Here is a 24,315-nt window from a genome sequence, read left to right as displayed (position 1 = left end):
GCAGACACGCCCTACATGTTGTGGGGAGAGTACTAGAGTTTCACCACGGTTTCACTCAGAGCGACTGTACGAATCGCCGTTGCCCCACCAGGCCTCGAGGCGGGGCTGGTTGGGTCACAGAGCCCCGCCCCTAGGGGGAGGGGCCGGAGCGCCAGAGGCTCTGTAACGCAGGCGCGTTCGCGCGTCGTAGGTGGTGCTAGGGGCCGCTACCGCCATTTTGTGGGGTTTTTGTCGCAGTAGCTGGAGGGGGAAGACGGCGGTTTGGCGACGTTTCTCGCCCAAAAGGCCTTTTGCTTTTGGAGAGGTAAGGTATAGGATGGAGTGTGCTTGGCTGGGAGACTTATGTCTCAAGGCCAGGTGTCGGAGAAACGACTGGGTTCGGGGCCTCGGCGCTTGTTGATGAGTTGGGGGTTCCTAAGAGGTACTGCTCAGCTGGTGGCCTTAAAAACCTAAAGTTGTTCAGGCGTCATGGTACATCTAAAGTCCTGGGGCGGAAAGGCCCGCGGTTCTGCTCTGACCCTTACCTGAGGGCCCCTGTCTCGTGCACCGCGGCTCCGCAGGCCCCAGCCTCGTACCGATGTTGTGGCTAACGGGCCGGGCGGGGTCTTGGTGATCCCTTCAGGGCCGCCGCCGCCCGCTGGAGCGAAGACTTGCCGAATGCGGGGACCAGCAGTGCGGGAGACCCTTCGAGAGCCGTTTCTGGAGTTTGGGGTTTTCCAGAATCAGATATTTGCCGGGATCTGTGAGTGAGCCAAAGGTCCCAGCCGGGGGCCCGGGGCGGGGAGGCTGGGCGGTGATGGAGGCTGGGCGTCAGAGGAGCTGTGAATTCAGAAAACCCGCGTCATCGAGTCGATTCCGACTCAGCGATCCTGTAGGACACAGTGGAACTGCCCCATAGGGTTTCCAAGGCTGTGATCTTTAGGGAAGTGAACTGCCACATCTTTCGCCTGCTGAGCAACGGCTGGTGGGTTCGAACCGCTGACCTAGCAGCAGAGCGCTTTAACCACTGCGCCACCGGGGCACCTCCTGCGAGTCCAGTTGGTGGAATTTAGCTCCAGCTTGGAAGGTTGAAATATGGGAGGTTCGTCATTTGTGCGGTGCGTTTTCTTCCTAAGGTGGAGCACACCACTGTTAACAGCTAATCTGTATTTCTGATAGTTTTGCATCGTATTATTCGTGATTACTCACGTAGTCCAGCTGTGCTTATCCAGTTCTAAGAAAACAGCGCTCCAAACTGACCAGGCCAACCACTTGGCCTCCCTTTATAGTCTTCTATGTGATTGTGCATCACTCACGCACCCACAGGCTTCGTGTTACTTATTAAATGCTGTCTTGGAGCCTACTGGTCGTAACGTCTATTTTGATGTTTTTCAGCCATGTACATAGCATTAAGTGTCGGGTATCATAAGATTTTAAAAAGGTCAGGAAAATCAGATTTCCAGTACAGGTACATGCATACGGATGGATCCCGTGTGTCTGTTTTTATGGAAAATATCTGATGATTCTAGCATATAGGGTTATTTTTAATTAGAGATAATTTAATAATTTCTAGGTAGTTTGTGTGTGTGTGTGTGTGTGTGAAGGAACAGTCACTGAAGAAATCTTTACCTCCTGAGAATATATTTCTGAGCATTAGGGGAAAAAAAAACTTCCTAACAGTAACTGCATTAAATTTGAAGTAGTGACACTTGATTACCCAAACAACCCAGTGCTGTGGAGTGGAAACCAACTCATAGCAACCCTATAGGACAGAGTAGAACTGCCCCATGGAGTTTCCAGGGAGCACCTGCCAGATTCAAACTGCTAACCCTTTGGTTAGCAGCTGTAGCACTTAACCACTATACCACCAGGGTTTCTGAAACTTGATTACAGAAATACAAATCTTGGGCTCTCACAAATAGTTCATTATTATTTTAGTATTTGCATATTACAAGTGAAACCTCTGAGAGCTGGAACTCCAAGGATCTGCCTTGTTTTTTCCAGGTCTTGTAAGTTTTCCACCTTTGACAGGGTATACAGCCTTACCACTTGTCTATCGCTCTCTCTTATAGGGAAGTATTTGAATTTTCCTTTTCTGAGAGGTTTCAGTCTTACCTAGGTTCCAGCTTTCACAGGTTTTAGTGTAATAACTTTGTTTATTTGAGAATGCTGCCTTGCTGGAGGTGAGCCTGTTGTGGCCAACTGACAGTAGGGAGGGGAAAAAAACTAAACCAGACACATGTTTGGCAAAAACTGCACCATAATGAATGGTGGTCATAATAACCGTTTATCGGATGTGATTTTGCCTGCTCTTATTTGTTTGAAAATGCTGAGAAGCTATTTTAAAAAGTTCCCGATGTGGTTAAAATTCAATTTTGGTAATTCAAGGAAAGTATCAGAAGAATTCCACTAGAAATAGAAATGTTTTTTATGGCTCCTCTGAAGAAAGTTTATTTTTTGGCTTTTTGCCTCGGGTAAATTTGCATGCCCTTTAGTTCATTTTCCCAAATTTATGTCCCATACACGGAGCCCTGGTGGCGCAGTGATTAAGTGCTCAGCTGTTAACTGAAAGGACAGCATTTCAAATCCCCCAGCCACTTCAAGGTAGAAAGACTTAGCGATCTGCTTCTGTAGAGATTATAGCCTGGTAAACCCTGAGGGGCAGTTCTGTTCTGTCGCATGGGGTCGCTATGAGTCAGAATCGATTCCTTGGCATCTAACAGTAACAACATGTTTCATGCTTAAGTCAGACTACTTATTTCCGGTGAGATGCCTAACAGGTGTTTTAGGCAGGGTTTTGAACCAGTTATTTTCTGTTTGACTGCCTGCTGAGAATTTGCATTTACCCCAGAACCACCTGAGGGTCTTGGTAAACTATAAAAACCAGAAAACCCATTGCTGCCAAGTGGATTCCGACTCACAGTGACCCTATAGATAAACCGTAGATTCAGTATATCTGGGGTGGAAGAGCAAATTCTTAGCAGGGGGTCAAACTGAAAATAAGCTGTTGGAAGCCCTGGTTTTAGGATTCCTGTTTGACCTGATCAATGTCTTCTCCTTTCTTAAACAAGCTCAAAGAGAAGTCACATTATCAGAAGAACACTTTACAGGCGTAGAGTTAGAATCAGCAAGAGGAGTTAAAGAGATCTGAATATTTGGTGGCATCAGGCCCTGATGGGATGATATATACAGTTTTTTAAGGAATGCCTCCCAGGAGAGTTGAACTGCCTCATTTCAAAGTCTCATTTTAATCCACTTGGAAATTGACATTTTCACTTGGCATTTGTTTGCTGGTTCCCAAGTCACTTGAACAAGCTGAATGAGGTTAACTCAATTGGTTTTGTTACATTTTAGCCTTTTCCAATTCCTTGCTGAAGTTGTGAAATTCTTTCCTTTTTGCCTTTTAAGCTCACCCTGTTTAACAGAGTTTAGACGTCACTTAAAAATTTAGTTGCTTTGGAAAAGAGTTAAGTTGGGGAGAAGCAGATCAGGATGACATTGAGCACAGATACTGAACCTGGAATGAGCCTATGTAATTGAAGTTGTAGATGGTGTCAGGGAATTGTCACCATCATTCTTCTGATTTGACTGTGACCGTACTTCACTGTGCAGCTCCTAGGTTGGTTTCTTTTACAGAGTGCTTCAGAGCTGTAGCAGCTAGGTTTAAGAATAACTGTAGAATGATCTGAAAATAAACTGGTTGGATTAAAAAAAAAGTGAGTTCATTAAATCACATCTCTTCATTGGCCTTCAGTTTCTCTGTTGAATACTGTTCTCTTTACCTCCTATTATTTTCAAAGCTTGGAGTCATTCTGAGATTTATAGAAGGGAACTGAGAGTTAAATTACTTTAAGACAAAGTAATTTCCCACATTTAATATCCCTGAGTGTTTTTGCTGACTTCAGTTATTTGTACTATATAGTATTTTTGCCAAAGCTGGGTGACACTTGTCATATTATTTAACTTTAAGTCAACTCAGATTTTAACTTTAACAGTTTTAAGGAAATCATATCAATAACTTAATTAGGAAATCAGTAATTAGTTGTCATAAAGAAGGTAATTGTAAAAATAAAAGAAAAACAAAAGTATTCATTTCTAGCTAAATACTGTTATTTACTGAAGGCTGTTTGCCCAAGCCCTGGCACTTTTGTTTTCAAAGGACAATGAGCAAGTGTTAGTTGAAGATAAACATCAAGCCGAGACTTTTTCCTGGGTGTAATTGAAAAGATTGAAAGAAAATGTATTAAGGTCTTACAGTATTGGTATCTAGATCTGTATGCCGCTTAAGTCATCTTGGTCTAGTGCCCCATGATGGGGAACATTACCTAAAAAGATTTTATTTATTTATTTACTGTACTTTAGATGAAGGTTTACAGAACAAACTAGTTTCTCATCAAACAGTACACATGTTGCTCTATGACATTGGTTAACAACCCCATGACATGCCAACACGCTCCCTTCTGTTCCCTATTACCAGCTTTCCTGTTCCCTACTATCTTCCAGTCCCTGCCCCAGGGCTGGTACCCACCTTTAGTCTTGTTTTGTTCCATGAGCCTGTTCAGTCTTTGGCTGAAGGGTGAACCTTAGGAGTGACCTCGTTACTGAGCTGAAGGGTGTTTAGGGGCCATACTCCCAGGGTTTTTCCAGTCTCTGTCAGGTAAGCAAGTCCGGTCTTTCTTTTTGAGTTAGAATTTTGTTCTGCATTTTTCTCCAGCTCTTTCCGGGACCCTCTGTTGTGATCCCTGTCAGAGCAGTTTTGGTGGTGGTAGCTGGGCACCGGCTAGTTGTACTGGACTCAGTCTGGTCGAGGCTGTGGTAATGTGGGCCATTAGCCTAAAAAGAATTTAGATAGAGGACATTGATCTTCTGTTAAGGGTGGTGGAAAAATTTGGAAATGGAGGATGGTGATGGTTGCACAATATGATGAATTAATGGCACTAAATTGTACCAAAAAAAAAAAAAGATTTTAGAGCCTGTGTGCTGGGTTTTTATGTTTAAATAATATTAATCTGTAATACTTTTTTAAACGAAGCTACGTACACTATAACTTCCACAAATCCCTTTTTGTTTCTGTTAACAGATGCGGCATTCAAAACGTACTCATTGCCCTGATTGGGATAGCAGAGAAAGCTGGGGGCATGAAAGCTACAGTGGAAGTCACAAACGGAAGAGGAGGTCTCACAGTAGCACACAAGAGAACAGGCATTGTAAAAAACCACCTCCGCAGTTTAAAGAATCTGACTGGTAAATTACTCTTGAACTAGTAACATTTTAATTTCAGTAGTTTTTTTCGTGATTTGTCATTTACATACATAGTTTTCATTTGTCAAATTGTTTTATGATTCAGTTAGGAAATGTTTATTCATTGAAAAAAAATAACGAGTGCCTATTATGGGGCAAACACTTTATAGGTGCTAAGGCTACAGCTGTGACTAAAACAAAATTCCTATCCTCATGTGTCTATGTCTATCTGGCAATGGCTGGAGACAGTATCAGTAAGTGGGTATAAAACATTAAGGTATTGTGAGGATCTGCCAAAAAATACTATAAATAGGCTGCCAGTAACATAGTTAGGGAGATGAGGCACACAAAAAGTCAATAATGATGACAGAACACCCAGTCAGTGCCTTTAGCTATACATTGGGTGTGTAGGAGGGAAAAATGTATGTTTCGTGTTTCATGAATGAGATACGGCATGCTAAAATGTGTTGGGGGTTAGTCTCACACTGTGTTCTACAGATTATATTTGTAGGTAAAAGCAGTGGATACATTTGGGATTTTGAGACGCTTCATTGTAAAAAGAACCATTCCTTTGCGTAGGCAGTAGCCAGTAATTTAGGAAAGGGTCGCAGTAAAGATTTCCAATAGCATTTGTCCTGTTTTATTGTATTCTTAAAAAAAAAAAAAAAAAGAATTCTTACCAGTGTAAAATTTGGAGTTAACACATTTAAACAGAATTAAAGAAATTTTAAAGTTTCTAAATGATTAAAGAAAGACTAGGTGAGTAGAGTTTCATTCACTCTGTCGTTAGTTAATTTCCCTTTCTCATTTGTTTTGTTGGTTCTGTGTTTTCTCCTTGTTTTGTGCAGATGTTCCATTGGGACTGTTTCCCAGATTACTTTCTAAATTAGCCAGCTGGGGTTACTTTACAAAACAGTATGTAATTTTTTTCCTTCTCCATGCTAAACAGACTTGTTCTGCAGAACAGCGAGCTTGTAATCAGTTCAGACTAATTCTTCATCACACTGTTATATGGAGGAAGGATTTTAATTATTAGAGCTAATTAATAACACAGTGTACTGTAGGAAAAGATCTACATTCAATTATTAAATAATAAATACCAAACCTCTGTAAGGCTTAATATCGTAGTACTAGTGATTTACGATTATTATACATTGTTTGAGTAATGAACAGTTCATTCATGTTCATAATTAATTATACAAACAGGATACTGAATCAGTTCCAGCCCAATACCTTCTTCTTTGACATTGGCACAGAGATGTTGGATCATAATTGGTCTCCATAATATAGAATCTTCTAATTGTCTTTTTGAAGATTTAAAAACTTGACAAAGAGTGTTTTTTAATCATAAAATGGGAAAAAAGTGAAAAATGCAGAAATGTATAAAGAGGATAACCTTGATGGGATGCTCGTCCCCCATTATTTGGATATAAAATTATTTCTAATTATTGTTCTTAAGCATATCTTTGTATACAAATCTTTGCCTCTAATTATTTCCCAAAAATAGATTCTAAGAAGAGACGTTTTCAACATGAAGGGTGCGAAGTCTTACAAGATTCTTGCATACTTACTCTTTTTTTTCCTAGAAAGCATGTGCCAGGTTTACTCCTACAGCATACTCCTTCATGCTCTCACCAATATTGACTATTTTAAAAGGCCGAGAGTGGTGTTTTAATTTGAAAATTTTAATTTCTAGTGAATCTGTCCACTTTTATATGCTTGTTGACTTGGATATTTTTTGTATTCTTAGTCAACTGTTTCTATTAAAGTGTTTTTTAAAGATTTGTAAGAGCTCTTCATTATGTATTAATTATTTTAACCCACTGTCAGGTTTATCGGAAAGTATCTTTTCTTTTTGACTTGTCTTTCGGCTGTAGCCTGTGAATTGGTGTCCCTTCCTACAGGCTTTTTCAATCAATTCTTCAAACACCACCTTTATATATTGTGGTCAAAAGCCTAAAATGTCTTCCTGTAACATAAAATATCAAGTCTTAAACTAGTAATTCTCAAACTTTAGTGTGAAAAGGATCATTTTCAGAGAGGTATGTTTGAAATGTAGATTGCCAGATTTAGGTTCTGTGAATCCAACCTAGGACTCGGGAGCCTTCATTTTTAATAAGAATTCCATATTCTGATATAGATGATAAGCAGACTGCCCTTTGAGAAACAGTGTTTTAAACTTCTTAGCCTGGCATTCAGGGCTTTTGATGATATGCCCTAGCTTAGTATTTGCCTATATTCCCCGATGTGAAAACTGCTCTTGCTGGAGTTATCTACTCACTGTCTCCTGAGGATTGCATAGACAAATCCACCTTCAAGCCCTTGTGACTACAAGTGCTATCTAAATATAAGGTAATTATGCTATCTTCCCTGGAATTTCTTCCACTTTCTACTTTGTTCAAGCCCTAGCGTCACTTTGAGATGCAGCTCTGTTTCCATCTTTTCATAAAAGCCTTCCCTGACACTTTAAGCAGATTGAGTTGCTTCCCTTCTATGGCCCTAGGTAGTCATGTATGACCTTTCATTGTTCCCTGCGTCGTTGGTTTTTTTTTTTTTTATGTGAGTAATCTCATATTGGAAACCCTGGTGGCGTAGTGGTTAAGAGCTACAGCTCCTAACCAAAATGTCGGCAGTTCAAATCCACCGTGCACTCCTTGGTAACTCTTATGAGACAGTTCTACTCTAGGGTTGCTGTGAGTCGGAATTAACTCAGTGGCAGTGGGTTTTGGTTTTTGGAATCTCATTGTTCATTATTCATTGGCAGGATTTTTACCTTGTATCTTTTTTTTAAACCTTCCACAGAACCTGTGTGGAAATAAACACAAATGCCCATGCCTTTATGAATCTAGGCTATTTTGAAATATTCACTGACATTCAGTGAATATTTTTAAAAATGAAACCAATTTGTTCTTCCCATTCACCTCGTCCATAGCCTTTAATTCTACAGATTTTATTTGTATTATCTCTAAGCCGTGGTCATTAAAGTTTGAAGAGTGCCTCATCTTTTTAATTTATCATGATGTTCCTTCACCCCATGGTTTGTAATTCTGTTGATTGTTGATAGGTTATCAGTAGCTCTAATTTCATGTATTATTGCAGTTTAATATTATTAGCATTAGTTTTTTTTTCTGACAGGAAGATTTTGGACTTTATGGGGAGGATGCCTTACAGAATTGCACGGGAAGCCCTTTAGATTATGGTCATTTCTAGTTTGATGTGTTGTAGATCTCTCCCTGACAGCTCCACCCCAGATGATCAGGTCCCTGACCTAGATCTGCAGTCTAACAGTAATATCCTGAGTTGTTTCTCCAATGACTAGAACTAAGGCTGACACTGGGGAAAGGAAAGGAGATTCCTGTATCTCCGCAGCCTGGATTTGATGCTAACTGTTGAGTAGCAATTTTAGAGATGCCTCTTACCTTCATTTCTCTGTAAACCAGCCCCCTGGGAAAAAGAATGACAGCATATGCTGGGGAAATGAAAGGGGTTGGTGAGGGCAATCTAGTCAACATCTGTCACTCCATTGCTTGTTAGGATTATTTTAGCTGATTTGTCTGACTGGGCAGGTGTCCCCTTTCTCCCTCAGTGCTCCATGTGCATCCCTCTTGAAGCTTCGCACTCTGTTGAAGAGGACACTCATCTCAGGTAGAGAGGGGGACGGGAAATTGGGCCAATTGAATCTGTGTCCTTTTCTTTCCATCAGATAAAGGCTACTTAACTGGGATCCATTGACCTCTCAAATTCTTTGCCAAGTTTTGTTTATGCATTTGTGCTTTTCTTGGAGAGGGTCCATTGCTTTCATCAGATTCTCAAAGGGACCTGTAGATTTGGGAGAAGTCAAGCACGATGGCACTAGATGATGCTGTGTTGTCTTCCTTGTATAATTTTCATTTCTCTAGCAGGAGTGATAGGAAATTAGAAGTGCAAAGGGAAGTAAGGTAGTGGTACTGTTGTAATCCTGGGCGAGCAATACAGGAACGCTTTCTCATTTGCCAGGGGTATAACTTAGATGTCCTTGGCACATGAGGCCATCTTTAAAAACTGTGGTGTCTGTTTCTCAACCAAGAGTAACGGGAGACTAGAAGTGAAAAGAGGAGTGGAGACAGGATAAGTAATGTGTGAAATAAAACTGGCCTGTATAATGGAAGTTAGAAGACATTTCAGTTTTTGTCACTAATGTGGCCTACAACCATGGCGAATCATTTTACTTCTAGGGATTTTAATTTAGTCATCTGTAAAATGAAAGGACTGGAATGCATTTAAGGTTCATTCCAGCTTTAATAACCTTTCATGAAAGCATTGTCTTTGTGCCAGGGATATCTAAAATACTCTTACATTAACAGGGAAAGGCATCCTGTTTGCCTGCCTCCGATTGTGCCTGGCCCTGTGAGAGAGGAGAGAAAGCTTAGTTACAGATGCATATATCATAAGACTGATGAATTTCAGAAGAGCAGTTTTGTGACTTTTTTGTCTTTTTCAGAAGGTAAAGGAACACTTAAGTACAGTAAACATAATAAATGAGTGATTTGGCTCAAGCTTTGTTCCTTGGTGTGAAATGCTTGACAGCATTCTAGATAATGGAGAATTATGGACCCATTTGCTTGTTGGTTAAAATAAAATTATTTCTTAGTTTTGTGAGAAAAGTATGCATTCTAATTCATCAATTTGAAATTTTTTATAGAGGTTTTAAACCAAGAATTCTTGAGAGAATGTTTTGTTTGAACCACATTGTTTTAGAACAGAGAGAATAATCTGATACCCTTTAATGTATTTGCAGTCATTATTTAGAGGCAAGGTCCTTGAATGAGAGAGATTATCGGGACCGGAGGTACATTGATGAATACAGAAATGACTACTGCGAAGGATACGTTCCTAGGCATTATCACAGAGACATTGAAAGCAGTTATCGAATCCACTGCAGTAAATCTTCAGGCCGAAGCAGGAAAAGCAGTCCAAAAAGGAAGCGTAATAGACACTGTTCAAGTCATCAGTCACGTTCGGTATGATTGATTTTGTTTTTATTTTGGGTGGATTCTTGTTTGTGTGTAAAAGCTCTTAGCCGATAGGTTGGAAAAATTTCTTTATATATGCGGTACTGTTTGGATATATAATTGTGTTTGTGTTACTCGAATCCTTAAAGGAAATGTACAGATTCTTACAGCCAATCTGTATTTATTAGCTAGCCTTCATTTATCCACATTTATTCATTTTCTGTGGATTAGATCATGAGTTTAATTTTAACAATAAATTATTTTTGTGTTTCGTAATCTTAAAGAATGTAGCACCCATCTTTTTCTTTCAATGTTAAATGCTCTTTTACTTTAAAAGAAGCCCCTTTTCTAATACTTGGAAACAAATACGGAAAAATTGCACTGGTGGATACTGAAAAGTTGTTAACTTGTATGTAGCATATTTCAATAACACAGTGTATCATTGACTGCGACCAGTTCAGTTGAAATTTTGAAAATGGGTGCTGAATGGGAAATATATTATCCAAAAAGCCCACTCCTTTTTGTACTCACACATCTTCACCTGTTTGATCATTAAACTTTGAATTACTTTTTCTGTCCCCAGCGTTCTTCAGTAGAACTAGTTTTCATTAGGTAGAACATTGAAATTAGCCTTTGTTTTGCCCATTTATGTTAATCATGCATATTTTAAAATAGCTAAATAAGACCAATTTCAACTAATCTTGACATTTTAAAACATTTTTTGGACAAATTAGACATCTCAACAGCATATTCTGTTTATAGCAAGAGATGAGTAAATCATGACGTTACATTCTTTAAATCTCAGACTTCAATTAAATCAGTATTTTAAAGAGACAATTGTGTTGTTTTTTTTTTTCTATTGCCACTTTAAGTATCTTATCTGAAAATCTGTTCCTTGCCATGTTTTTCTTCTGTAACATAAACTGTGCCCTGTGAATTTCTGGGGACTGAATTTGAAATTGCTCCTGCCAACTGTTCGTGGCCTGGTGCTTATCTGAATGCCTGAATATCTCCCCGCTGAATGAATTGCGTATTCTGCCCTGAATTCACTCTGATATATTGATTGGCTGGACGATCTTGGTGCTGCCCACTTGCCGTTCCAGAAGAGCCACCGAAGGAAAAGACCCAGGAGTATAGAGGATGATGAGGAGGGTCACCTGATCTGTCAAAGTGGAGACGTTCTAAGAGCAAGATGTATAGAATACTTTTTAAACACTTTTTAAACTTTGCAGACAGAAGTATCTTTTTTAAGACTAGTTTGTCAGCGGGGGGCTAAACAACTCTTCATTACTTTTTTGTTTTGTTTTTTGTGGGTTTGTTTGTTCTGTTGTATATCTTCTTTTCTGTAGAATTTAAATATTTCTACTCTAAAGTTCCAAAATAATCAGTGGAATTTGAGATTAGAGCAAGAAAGATAGCTCTATCTAATTGTTTTTGTAGCAGCTGAAAATAAAATAATTTGAGTGCTGAAACCTTAGTTATACTTTGATAGAGATCATTTGAAAATATTCCACATTTAAGCATTCATTGTTTGAATAACTTCATAATTTGTGCTCAAATACTTAACACCTCTTTTTCCCCCTCCCTTTAGATGAAATCGTGGATACTTTGGGTGAAGGGGCTTTTGGCAAAGTTGTAGAGTGCATTGACCATGGCATGTAAGTTTTTACACATTCTGATAATTTTGGTGGGGAAAGATCTGTAAATTAGTATTTTAAATGGTAGCCATGTGATTTCTTAGAAGGGATAACAAGAATTCCTAAGCTGTATGATTTATTTACCATGAGTGTGGATGCTGACAAATTCTAATCAGTGAGATTCATTGAAATTAAAGTGTTCAAGTGAAGAGGCGAACCTAGGCCCTTGACGCTCTTTATTGTGATTTAGGGTGGTTTTATTCTGTTTTGGAATCACAGAAACAATGAAGCATGTCTAATCTTATTGGCTGAAAAACTTTTATTCCAAAGGGATACTATTTGCATCTTAGAGTTAGCTTCCTAAACTAAAATGAAATTCTACAACTAAAAGCCTACATTATAAAGTCAAAATTCTTTAATGAGGCGTTCTGAGCCCTTTGTGATCTGATCCTGTCTGCTGCATGTTATCATTTTGCTCCAGGACCTCTATACACACGGTTTGTAAACTTTGTAAGTGAACCTCTTAAGGGAATTTTGTTAAAACTGCATGTTTCTAAATTGGCATCTAAAAGTTTTCATCAAAAAATAGTTTGTGTTTAGGCAGAGCAGGTTTAGAAAAGAGGGCAACAGAAAACTGATTCTGTCAAAATCATTCATGGCTCTGTATTTCTTGGGAAGTATTCTTATAGATGCTGCACTCTAAAGACCACTTTTCTACACTCTGAACTGTTCCTGCCTACCTGGATCAGTGAATGTGCTGAGCATTTTCTTGGCTCCATGACTTAACAGATGGTGTTTCCTCTGCCTGAACGTTCCATCTCCCTCCCGCTTTTGACAAACCTTTTACCTATCTTTCAGGACTCAGTTCTGTGTCACCTTTTCCCTGACAAAGTCTGCTCTCACCTAGTCCCTTGTACCAAGCGCTTCTAACATCATGGTAGTTTGTTCACATGTCTGTTTTTTCCATTACACTGGGAGGCACCTAGATCTTGCCTGGTAGATTAACAGACGCTTTCAGTAGTAGTGTGTTCTGTTCCTGGTTTACATTTTTATACCTTTTGATTTTACTTTTGTTAAGTATAAAAGCTAAGTAAATTTAAAATTCTGGAAACAATAAAATTCGTTAACTGTTAAGGAAATCATCACTCCACATAAGGTATATTTTGTCAAAATGCTTTGAGAAACTTGTATTATGGAATCTAACATACTAAGTGTGCCCTGAAAGATTATTTCAGAAAAATAATAGAGTGATTGTTAATAAGATTGTGGAGATTGTGCTTTAGAGGAAACACAGCGTCAGTCCACTCCTGTGCATTTACCAATTTCATCTTCATTTTGCTTTTAAGGGATGGCATGCATGTGGCAGTGAAAATTGTAAAAAATGTAGGTCGATACCGTGAAGCAGCTCGTTCGGAAATTCAAGTATTGGAGCATTTAAATAGTACTGATCCCAATAGTGTCTTGTAAGTATGAACTCTGAACTATGAGCCATTATATAACATAAAATAATCAGAGTTCTGTGAATTGAATTGTTTTTGTTTTATGTATTTTAGCCGATGTGTCCAGATGCTGGAATGGTTTGATCATCATGGTCATGTTTGTATTGTGTTTGAGCTGCTGGGACTTAGTACCTATGATTTCATTAAAGAAAACAGCTTTCTGCCATTTCAGATTGACCACATCAGGCAGATGGCATATCAGATCTGCCAGTCAATAAATTGTAAGTATATTTGATAAATCTTTAAACACCAGAAAATCCAAGTTTTTATTGTATGGGCAACATACATTATCACTAAAAATGTACATACTACAGGTAAAGCTGAAACCCCATTGTGTATCTACTCCGAAGCCCTTGCCCCCAGTACAAATTTAATTTATAAGTCAAACTCATAATGTCCTTTTGTTCTTTTGTAGTTTTGCATCATAATAAATTAACTCATACAGATCTGAAGCCTGAAAATATTTTATTTGTGAAGTCTGACTATGTAGTCAAATATAATTCTAAAATGGTAAGTTAAAGATTAAAGTTAATTTTGGTGACTGTCTTTAAAATTAATTTAGCTTGGTGATCCTTTTAGGAAGGATTTCATCTCTGAGGCTCATTATGTACTGATGTTTAAACAAAAAAAGAATTACTTTGCCTCTCTCATGGGGTTATGGTGAAAATCAAAAAGATAATTAGTATGCAAACCTTTTGAATAGTGCTGTCAAATTTATTTCATGTTGTTACTGATTTTCATGTTTACTCACCTGTGTCTCTAGAAACGTGATGAACGCACACTGGAAAACACAGATATCAAAGTTGTTGACTTTGGAAGTGCAACGTACGATGATGAACATCACAGCACTTTAGTGTCTACACGGCATTACAGAGCTCCAGAGGTCATTTTAGGTCAGTAGAACCAGACTTCCTGATACTGTAATTGAAGAAGTGTTTGTTCCATGCACCTTTTATTGGGGCTGGGGGTGTTTGTGGATTTTCTTAACAGTGTACAGAAAACATTTTCTAGTTCCATAAAGGCTCCATGGTTATTTGCTGTAAATATTTTTCCTGAGTGGAAAAAATGTGATACCATCTGTGAGAAATATTCCAGGTGGAGGTGATTAATCTTCAGTGATAGTAAGAAAACATGCTCCATTGGCTAAGTACATCACAGCAGTGTGATTTGGGTACCAATTTTGTGTGTCATCACAAGATCACAAGGGTATGGTACTGATAAAGATGTCGACTGCAGGGTAGATGTTGGTTAACAGGAGAGCAACAAGGGTTTAGTCTAAGAGGAGAGCTTCTTTGGTGATCTTTGACGTGAGAGAGTCTGAAATAGAAAATCAGTTAAGGTTCAGAGTTTAAAATAAGGGTCTGAATGTTATGCTTCAAAATTAAAAAGTTAAAGACCAAGTCAGAGGTGGGGTTGAGGGCTTAGAGACAGTGTAGAAGTTCAGGTCAGGTGTTATTGGGAGATAGTTAAATAAAAGTGTTACTTAGCCAAAAGTAAGGTCCCCTGAGGTTAGATAAAATGTTTTTTGTGGAATCACTTGTTTCCACTTAATACTTTTTTTTTTTTTTCTCAACAGGATTTGGTAGTTCAAAATAGAACTGGGAAAGGCAAACTAATAATGTTTACCTACAGGATTGGCATATGAGTGAGGAAACTGAGACTTATGCAGCACTGACCAGTAGTACTTTCTGTGATGATGGAAACATTCTGTATCTGCATTGTTCTATAAGATAGCCATTAGCCACATATGGCTTTGGAGTACTTGTAATATTGCTAGAGTGAATGAGGAATTGGATTTTCAGTTTTATTTAATTTAAATTTAAATAGTCACATCTAGTTAGTGGCTACTGCATTGGACAGCTCAGCTTTAGATGGGTTTGAACCACACCAGTCATGGCCGGTGAAGCAAACCAGAACAGACCCGAATTTTTACAATTTGAGTGATCCGGAACAATAACTGGAATGGGAACAATTACAGGTCAAAGCCCTGGAATGGGAGACTCAGAAGAGGCATGGCCCTTTCTGGAGCCTGATGCTTGAGATTGGATTATCGGCAGGACCGTGGAGAGGGACACACATTCAAAGCAGCACAGCAGCAGCCATCTTAGAGTGGGGCACTGGTGTTTCCGACTACACAAGATTGGATGGGCAAGAGATTTATTTGATTGCTATGCAACACATATTCTGCCCTTGTTTTCTAAGAGGGAGATTAGGTTTCTAAGAGGGCTTCAAACTATAATTTTTCATGTTCTGGTTATTATTCCAGTTCATCCAAATTTAAAAAAATTCGGTTCTGTTCTAGTTTCGCTTTCCCAACCATGACTGAACCGAGAAGAACTGGTTTGAAGCCCTGGCGTTAGAGCTTGTCTTTGAAATGGATTATAGGGCTTCCGCTCAGTGTAAGGCCAGAAAGGAGCTGCTATGTTGTGATAGTGTAGAAGGATGGTCATGATGAGGACATAAAAGCTGCAGTGAAGCCAAAACAAAGGAGTGTAGACAAAGATTTGTGGACAGAGAGGTATTTTCAGAGCTTGAAAGGAAATAATTGTGCTTTATCAATTTTAAGATGGAGATTTTTCCCCACATCTTAACATTTCTGAAATAGGGACAAGTAATTTTTTTTCTTTGTTAGTGGTACATAAAATAATGGTGCATCTTAACAGTTAATGGCCTCTTAAAGTGGGTAACCCTGGTGGCGTAGTGGTTAAGTGCTCCGTCTGCTAACCAAGAGGTCAGCAGTTCAGATCCGCCAGGCGCTCCTTGGAAACTCTATCGGGCAGTTCTAATCTGTCCTATAGGGTTGCTATGAGTTGGAATCGACTCGACGGTGCTAGGTTTTCTTGGCAAGTGGGCAAACCCATTGTTGTCGAGTCAGCTCCAGCTCCCAGCAACCCCATGTGTCACAGAGTAGCAGTACTTCATAGGGTTTCCTTGGGTATAGTCTTTACAGAAGCAGACAGCCAGGCCTTGCGTCCATGGCACTGCTGGGTGAGTTTAAGCCTCCAACTTCTAGGTTAGTAGTTGAGTGCAAACCGCTTAATAAGTTCCAAGTGTGGCCAGGCTAGGCATTGTTGGTATAAATTTGAAATTGGAGCTAGTGGCCTTGAGGAAAAGGAATCATGAGACTGAAATATTAGAAGGGCCCTTTGTGTATTTGTGGAATGTTCCTGAGGACTGAGGCAGATTAGGTTAGAAAGGAAGATGTAGTCAGGTGCTACAGTGTGTTGGTAGTAAACAGATTGATTTGGCAGAAGGTGGTAAAAGTGAATGAGACAGAATTCCAAACAGAACAAAATGAATTCAGACTCCTCAGAGAATGGGATGATTCAAAATGGTGTGCTGCAGAAGGTTATAGTCACCTGGGGAAAAAGCTAGATGAGGATAGGAGTAGTTGGAGAAGAAAAATTTTGAGGTCCACCTAGCATTGGCAGATTTTGTATGCGCGGCTATAAATAGAAATTATGCTCCATCATTATATCCATTCATTCAGATGTTAGGTAGTTGGGGGTTAACAAAAATGACTAAATCATTGGCAGGGCCCTTGAATATATTGTTTTTTCCTTTACTTTTAGAGTCACCAATGTTACTGAAAGTAATTGAAATATTTTTTAAGTAGATTTTATTTATACATTATTTTATTTATAATTACTAAAATCTTTGATCTATAGAAGATTAAAATATCTGTATGATTTGTGTCGTTAAAGTATAATAACATTACTACGCATTGAGAATTCTGAAGGAGAAAGTATAATATATCTGTAGATCCCTTTCTGTGAACCTAAATGACTTTGTTATTTCTACGTATAGGTAGAACTGCATATAATTCTTATATAATTTATGTTAAACTACAGTATTTCTTTTAATGAAAGAATTCAGGCATCAGCTTGGTGATAATTGATAAGGGGTTAGTAATTACATTCTGAGATAATTACGTTTGCACTGATGTAAAAATTGCTGAAGCAAATATAAATTGGGATAACAGTTTCAACGGTAGTTCAGAGATTTTGGAAGATTTGCACAAACTGATAGGTATACTCGGAAAATGTTTGTGAGTCACCCATTTATTTTACATAAAATGCCTCCTACCCCTGTTTAACATACTACTTGTTGATGTAAGGACATAGACATAGACGACGAGAACATACAGAGCCTAGCATTCGGTATAAAACAAACGCTGTATAAAAGGAGCACCCGTATAGAGAAGGATTTTATGTATTGGCAGTTAAAAATTGTTGCGTAATAAAATGTTTCTTTTTAAATAGCTCTAGGTTGGTCTCAGCCTTGTGATGTTTGGAGCATAGGTTGCATTCTTATCGAATATTACCTTGGTTTCACAGTCTTTCAGGTATGTATCCAGTAATTTCATTTAATAATTACTAGGGAATTTTAAATGTTAAAGGCATGTTAAAAGTTTTGGATTCCATATTACAAAGTTGCCATACTGTCAAGAGTCCTGAGATTAAAGTTGCATATGCAAAATGGTCGCCCTTCTCCAAAGCCACAGTTGAAATGAGATACTGGGGTTAGTGAGTGGTCATAATTCATTTTGCTTGTGATTAGAGTTTTTAAGACATGGCTCAGATATGGTTCATACTGTCTCGGGGTTTTTTTTTTTTTTTTTCCTTAATTACAGAGTTTCTTCAAAATTTGTGTTAGCATTAATGTGGCCAGTTTTAGTTCTGATTATGTATGGCCGTGAACAAGGTATTCCTTTTTATAAAGCAATTGAGAAACAATAAGTTGTATTTTATTCTAAATGTTAAGCACCTAAGCTGCCCCAGGCAGATTCCTAAGAACTAAGTTTGTAAAGATGAGAAGATAACATCTCTGTTCTCGAGGAAAACATGCAGAGAGAGACACGGAAAACTATTAAAAGTGTATTTGCTATAATGGAACAATGTAGAAAGTGTAGTGGGAACCCAGGAAAGGTTAACAGTTAAATTTCCCTAGAGAAGGCATCACTGAGGAGCCTTGTTGGTACAGTGGTTAAGTCCTTGGCTGCTAACTGAAAGGTTGGTGGTTCAAACCCACCAGCCCCTCCATGGGAGAGAGATGTAGCAGTCTGCTTCCCTAAAGATTTATAGCCTAGGAAACCCTATGGGGCAGGCCTCCTCTGTTGCTATGAGTCAGAATTGTCTCAGTGGCAATGGGTTTGGTTTGGGGTTTAGAGAAGGCATCACTGATTTAAGAGAAATCTAGAAGGAAGGAGTAGGATTTTGTCATGAAAGTGGTTGGTGTGATGACCATCCCAGGTGTAAATACGTAGGGGAGTAAAGGAACATATTCTAGTCAGGGAAGAATAAATACTGTCGTTAAGAGTGTCGTGTAAGTGGGAGAACGAGGACATTAGGCAAGGACTGATTGGTAAAGGAGTTGGATACTGTAGAATGATACCTGTTTTATCTTATAAGCTATTGGTTTCCAATGTAGACAGGTCCAAAATGAAACGTTAGAGTTCCCATCCTGGGCTTTATTTAGATAATGCCCTCTTGCTTTTTTTAGATTAAAATGTCCCGTCTATGAAATGATGGTATAATATTTGTAGTTGGGTTTTTTTTTTGTTTTGTTTTATTTTTTAATAAAAGTCTTTGGCAAAACAAGAAGTAGAAAACCATTTTGGTCTACACTTCCCTTAAATTTTATTTCCATCTGAAATCCAAAAGTCTTGAAAGTTGTAGGTGATGTAGCCACTGAAGAACTTTTGAGTTAGGATATGATCAAGATGTGGAGTTTTCGTTTTTTAATGGGGGTAATGGGGAGACCCTGGCTCAGTACTTGTAGAGGTTGATTTGAAGTTATGTCAGTGCAGGGCAGATGAAGCTTTGAGTTTAGAGTAACTTCATAGGTTATTACAGATTATATGTCTTCACTGCTTATGGGGGCACCTCATCAGACTTCTGTTTCTGTCTAGTCCATAGAGATCCTATTAAAACTACTCTGAGTTTATAGGCAAGTTTGATAATGTAGAACCGTGGTTGTCAGTCGTTTCTAGGAAGCAGTCTGGTTTTGTAGTAGTCAGCTGTTAAGGTCAAGAAAAAGTTAAGCAGAATGCATGCTTGCTTCATGCTGACTCATGTAAAACGGATACTTCACGTAAGTGTGATTCTAAATCACTTTGAGATCTTCTGTGAAGTGCAGACTGTTAACACTGATTTGAGATGTGGTTTATATTTTAATTCCACCCCCCAAAATACTCAAACTGAGAAACTTAAAAAAAAAAAAGTGGAGCTTAGTATTATTTATTCCTGTAATGAATTAAGGACTTAACATTTTGAAGGTAGTGTGCTAGGCACAGTAGTTGATAGATTTTAAAAAGCCTTAGCCACAGCCTCTGCTGTCCAGAGCACTGTGGCCTGTGCCCAAATCCAGCCTCATACCTGTTTAAAAAAAAAAAATGTGACAGACCATTTGCGGCCAGCCAGACTGAAAATATTTACTATCTGGGCCTTTCCGGAACAAGCTTGCCAACTTCTTCTCTGCAAGCATACCATTTCAGCTTTAAGTTTGACAGTTTATTGTACTATAGCCAAGTTCTAGTACTGTATAGTTCAAGAATATAGCTTTGACTTGGGTTCATGTTCCAACTTGGCTCAGTCATGAGCCTGTATGACTTTGAGCTAGTAGTGTCATGACCTTTTTGAATTGAAACTCATGCTCCCTCATACCTAACTCTGAGGGTTGTTGTGAGAATTAATTTTTATTGCCTAGGATTAGTAAGTGTTAATCGATGCCCATTAATACAAATGTAAATATAAGAGATTTTGCATACTGAAAGAATGTTATATAATAGAGGCTAATCTTGGTTAGGCACCTGATTAAAAGAGGAGATGGTTTCTCTTGGTAATCTTACCTAGTCATTCATCAAGTTAAACAGTACAAGAAATACAAATAAAGAAGAAAGCTGTTCAGTTGATATTAAACAAGCTAGGCTTTGGCAGCTATACAGACCTTACTGATCCATCTCAGAAAGACTTTAATCTTATTGAGTTTACAGCAGAGAACACAGCTCATTCAGTATTGTTCCATCTTTGAAGTGTAGGGTAAATTGTGTAGTTGTCTAGTTTTGTCTTTTTATGTCAGCACCATTTCCTTGGGTTGTTTGTTTTTTTTTTTAATGTACATGTAGGGAAATGGAGAGTGCTAAATTTCTTTTTCCTACATTTTTTAGACTCATGATAGTAAAGAGCACCTGGCAATGATGGAACGAATATTAGGACCCATACCAACACACATGATTCAGAAAACAAGGTATGCTGTACAATTAAAGCCCTTCATTGGGTGCATACAATGGCCTAGATGTATTCAAACTACAGAAAACCCAAATTTATTGTTTTACTTTTTCCAAGGAATACAGAATTTGAACTTGTAACTGCATGTTTCCCTTTTTTTAAAGCCAATTTTGAAAAAATTAATGGCAGTGTTTTGCTAGTGGTCAAGTAAACTAAATGGTGTTTTTATACTTAAGTTAAATTTTGTATAAATGTTTTTTAAGTTGATGTAAAAGTGATGCATGGAATAGTGGAAATGGTTTATTCTTTTGGAGTCAAAGCTATTTAAGTTTGAATTCCATACTGTTGCGAACCAGCTGTATGTCCTTGGGCAAGGTACTATAGTGGTTTCCAAACATAACACCACCACAGAAGTCGCCTAAGCCGTTACCTGAATACTTCTGTCCCATTTCAGATATGTGAAATGAGAATTTAGAGGTATGGATCCAGGATTCTGTTTTGAAGTTTGCATTGTTTCATTAGTAGTATTTGGAAACAATTTGAGATACTAAAATCTCACAGCCATAAAGTATTAAGTAAAATTTTATGTAAGGTATATAATATATAATTGTTGCTGAGATTTTTAAAAAGTTATGTGTGTGTTTGTATGTACATATGTATGTGTAGAGAGAGACGTCGGCGGGGAGAGGGGAGCGACAGAACATGCTCCCAGTGGGGGCAGGGTAGAGATGTGGATCTTTTTTATTTTACTAATCCAGATTTCTTTTTCTTGTAGGAAACGGAAGTATTTTCACCATAACCAGCTGGATTGGGATGAACATAGTTCTGCTGGTAGATATGTTAGGAGACGCTGCAAACCATTAAAGGTACAAGAAAAAAAGATTAAAGGTCGAAAAACACAGGTTTTCACTCTTTAGTATCTTTAAAAAAATTTTTTTTTCTTTTAGGAATTTATGCTATGTCATGATGAAGAACATGAGAAGCTATTTGACCTGGTTCGAAGAATGTTAGAATATGATCCAGCTGAAAGAATTACCTTGGATGAAGCATTGCAGCATCCTTTCTTTGACTTATTAAAAAAGAAATGAAATGGAAATCAGTGGTCTTACTGTATATATACTTCTCTAGAAGAGATTACTTAAGACTGTGTCAGTCAACTAAACATTCTAATATTTTTGTAAACATTAAATTATTTTGTGCAGTTAAGTGTAAATACTGTATGTTTTGTATCAATAGCATTATCTTGTTAAGCAAATATGGTCTTGGTAATGAATGAAATACAAAAGTTAAAATTAAATTTCCTTTTTGATCTTAATTATCATTTTTAAAGACCTTTGGAATATATTTTGTGTCTGGTGATAAATGTGATTGGTCTTGCTTTTTGTACGTGGAGGTTGACTCTTTAAAGTGATTTTTTTGAGTAAAGGAAATCTTGACTATTTTTGTTCTTAAATGAATATTCGTATATCCCTCAAATTCAGAACTGTTTAAAAGTTTTTCCTGTAATTGTTGGATACTAGGTGGTATACACACAGGTATTGGAAACCAAAATCCATAGGAAAATGCCTATGTGGGGAATCTTATTAAATTGTGAGTATTGTATTCCTTCTCATTTGGGTGATGTTGATGATAAGGAGGCATTAGTAGAAAGATACCCAGTTTGCCCACCCTGGTTTTAATAAAAAGAATATACACGCTTCATATAAGATTACAGTCAAACTGAAACGTTGGCTTGGAGAATCGTATTTGTTAAGGGCTGTTTGGTCAGTTGCAAGCATATAAATAGTAATTCTGATGACTGAGGTTTTAGTTTTTAATGCCAAGTCCTAAGGAGTCTTGAAAATGTCGTAACATCTGTTTCCTTATCAAGTCAAGTGAATCTTTACATCTCAGCCGGTAAGAATTAAGGGCTATTATTAAGCAGTTCATGTTTGTGTTAATCTGTACTGGAGAAAAAGAAGGATTTGATTGGAGGACACTTTCAGGCAGGAGCTCTTCAGAAATTTCTAGAACCTAATTGGTGGTTAACAAACTTTTTGATTGTAGGTATTGTTCTTATGATACCTGTTCTCACATAAAAACTACGTGGTAACTGTTAAGTTAAAAACAATCTATTGATATCGTTCAGTCTGCCAGGTAGAAATTTATTTCATTGTAGGATTCAAATAGGTTGTTTTTTGTTAAAAGTGTCCCCATTTCACAAATGCATTACACCAAAGATTTGAATTTTATTTGTTCATGTGTTGTAGACATAAAATGCATGGAATTTTCTTGAATGACAAATAGTAAGTGAAACCAGTCTGGGTGCCGTAAGTTATCCAGGGGAACATTAGCCAGTATAGGAAGGCCACGTTCCTAAAGTTGACTAATAATTTGGGAACGCTGAAACAAGTTTTATTATAGAATCACTACATAAATTATGTTTAGGCCTCTGCTGCAATCCGTGTATAGTGAATGTACCTTCAGAATAGTTAAATGTATCATAAGAGATTTTTTTGAGGGGTACAGAGTATTTGATGTAAAAGTTGCTTTTTCCTAAGCCTAGGCACGTTGCTGGCCATTGATCTGCCATCCTTTATTTCCCTTTTCCATTCATCCAGTGCCGCTACTGCCTAAGCCTCCTGTCCTTTTCCCCAGCAAGTACTTCACTTTCCTAAATTAACCTTGATTCTCTCCCCCATTAAAGACTGATTTTCTCAGAATAACTGACCTCAGGATATAGGAGGAAAGGAAACTTATATTTGTTACTAAGAAATGATTGCTGACCCTTTTTCCTTCTGAAAAGTATTTCTTCCAAAAGGTACTTGCTAATTTTTAGGCCTGATTCATGGAAACTTAAAAAATTAGATAGATGGAAGAATGTTTAACAGGGTGTTTATCAGTCTGGGCTCATGAGTATCTGTTGTCAACCTTCCCCTCCCTCTCTTTAATTGCCTTTTTTCTACTTCTGAACTCACTTTCTAGAAGCTCCAGGTGTTTTGACAGTGTTGGGAGCTTCAGTACTAAAAGGGAAAGGTTCTGAATGGCTAGTGTGTAAGTAAATATGAGTCATTGGAAATTTAGATATTTTTCTTAAACAATAACATGCCTCAGTTTATTTCTAGCAATTTTATTCAAGCTAAGGCTGGTTTTCTTAATGAGATATTTTAAAGTGTAGCTAAATTGGTTATTTCCAGTGTTTCTGCTGCTGTTTATTGAGGTATTGGCATTCATCCATTCATTCAACAAGACTTTCAGAGTAGATGAATAAAATTGATGCCTGCTATTATTAAATTGACAGAAGCAACTACCCTGTGAAATTTTTATGGTTCATTAAATTAAAAAAAATTCTTGTCAATAATCTTAAAAAGTGCTAGAGGCTAGAGAAATTAGAAATGACTTGCCCAAGTATCTCAATAAATGTGGCTGAATTGTGATTTGGGAAACTCAGGTTTACTGGATTCTAGCGTAGTACTCTCCTGTGATAATAACACTGCATTGATTGACAGTTTGAGCCGTTAGACTGTCATTCACGGCTCTTTTGTGAAATAACTTGGAATGAAATGCAAAGTGATAGTTAATAGAAAGTCATTACTTGGAGTTCATTTATTCACGTTTTTGTTTGCTACAATACTGACATGTAGCTTCAACCATTAAAATAGTTAATATGGTACGGCCATTTGAAAACAGATTTTAAGTAGGTAGGCAGAAACCAATATTTAAGACTTACCTGGACATCCTGGAGTGAAGAAATGCTTTG

The 24,315-nt window shown here is 37.9% G+C and overlaps 1 protein-coding gene across 6 annotated transcripts; it reads left to right on the top strand.

Annotated features, from left to right (window-relative positions):
- The first annotated feature begins 170 nt into the window (after window positions 1-170).
- On the top strand, window positions 171-23,986 carry CLK4 (CDC like kinase 4). 6 transcript variants are annotated; one of them, XM_023552015.2, is made up of 15 exons: window positions 5,110-5,223; window positions 6,069-6,135; window positions 6,728-7,572; window positions 8,807-8,865; window positions 9,998-10,220; window positions 11,315-11,405; window positions 11,803-11,869; window positions 13,195-13,311; window positions 13,402-13,568; window positions 13,763-13,857; window positions 14,111-14,240; window positions 17,610-17,692; window positions 20,516-20,595; window positions 21,352-21,442; window positions 21,524-23,986. In XM_023552015.2, the coding sequence occupies exons 4-15, from the start codon at window positions 8,813-8,815 to the stop codon at window positions 21,662-21,664; spliced, it is 1,338 nt and encodes a 445-aa protein (XP_023407783.1). In that variant the 5' UTR covers window positions 5,110-5,223; window positions 6,069-6,135; window positions 6,728-7,572; window positions 8,807-8,812; the 3' UTR covers window positions 21,665-23,986. The 6 variants fall into 6 exon arrangements, with proteins under 6 accessions (XP_003404743.1, XP_010591276.1, XP_023407783.1 ...); XM_010592965.3 differs by lacking the exon at window positions 6,069-6,135; XM_003404695.4 differs by lacking the exons at window positions 6,069-6,135; window positions 6,728-7,572; window positions 8,807-8,865 and adding an exon at window positions 171-304 and having other exon boundaries at window positions 5,060-5,223.
- Window positions 23,987-24,315: the final 329 nt, after the last annotated feature.

Source organism: Loxodonta africana, chromosome 2 (genome assembly GCF_030014295.1).
Source record: "Loxodonta africana isolate mLoxAfr1 chromosome 2, mLoxAfr1.hap2, whole genome shotgun sequence".
Lineage (NCBI taxonomy): Eukaryota > Metazoa > Chordata > Mammalia > Proboscidea > Elephantidae > Loxodonta > Loxodonta africana.
This window is presented reverse-complemented; position numbering and strand designations above follow the sequence as displayed.

Excerpts from the sequence above, each read along its gene's own strand:
- CLK4 (XM_003404695.4), top strand. The coding sequence starts at position 5,060 with ATGCGGCATTCAAAACGTACTCATTGCCCTGATTGGGATAGCAGAGAA. Across the intron at positions 13,569-13,762 it reads GATCTGCCAGTCAATAAATT|TTTTGCATCATAATAAATTA; the intron begins GTAAGTATATTT and ends GTTCTTTTGTAG. Across the intron at positions 17,693-20,515 it reads TTGGTTTCACAGTCTTTCAG|ACTCATGATAGTAAAGAGCA; the intron begins GTATGTATCCAG and ends TACATTTTTTAG.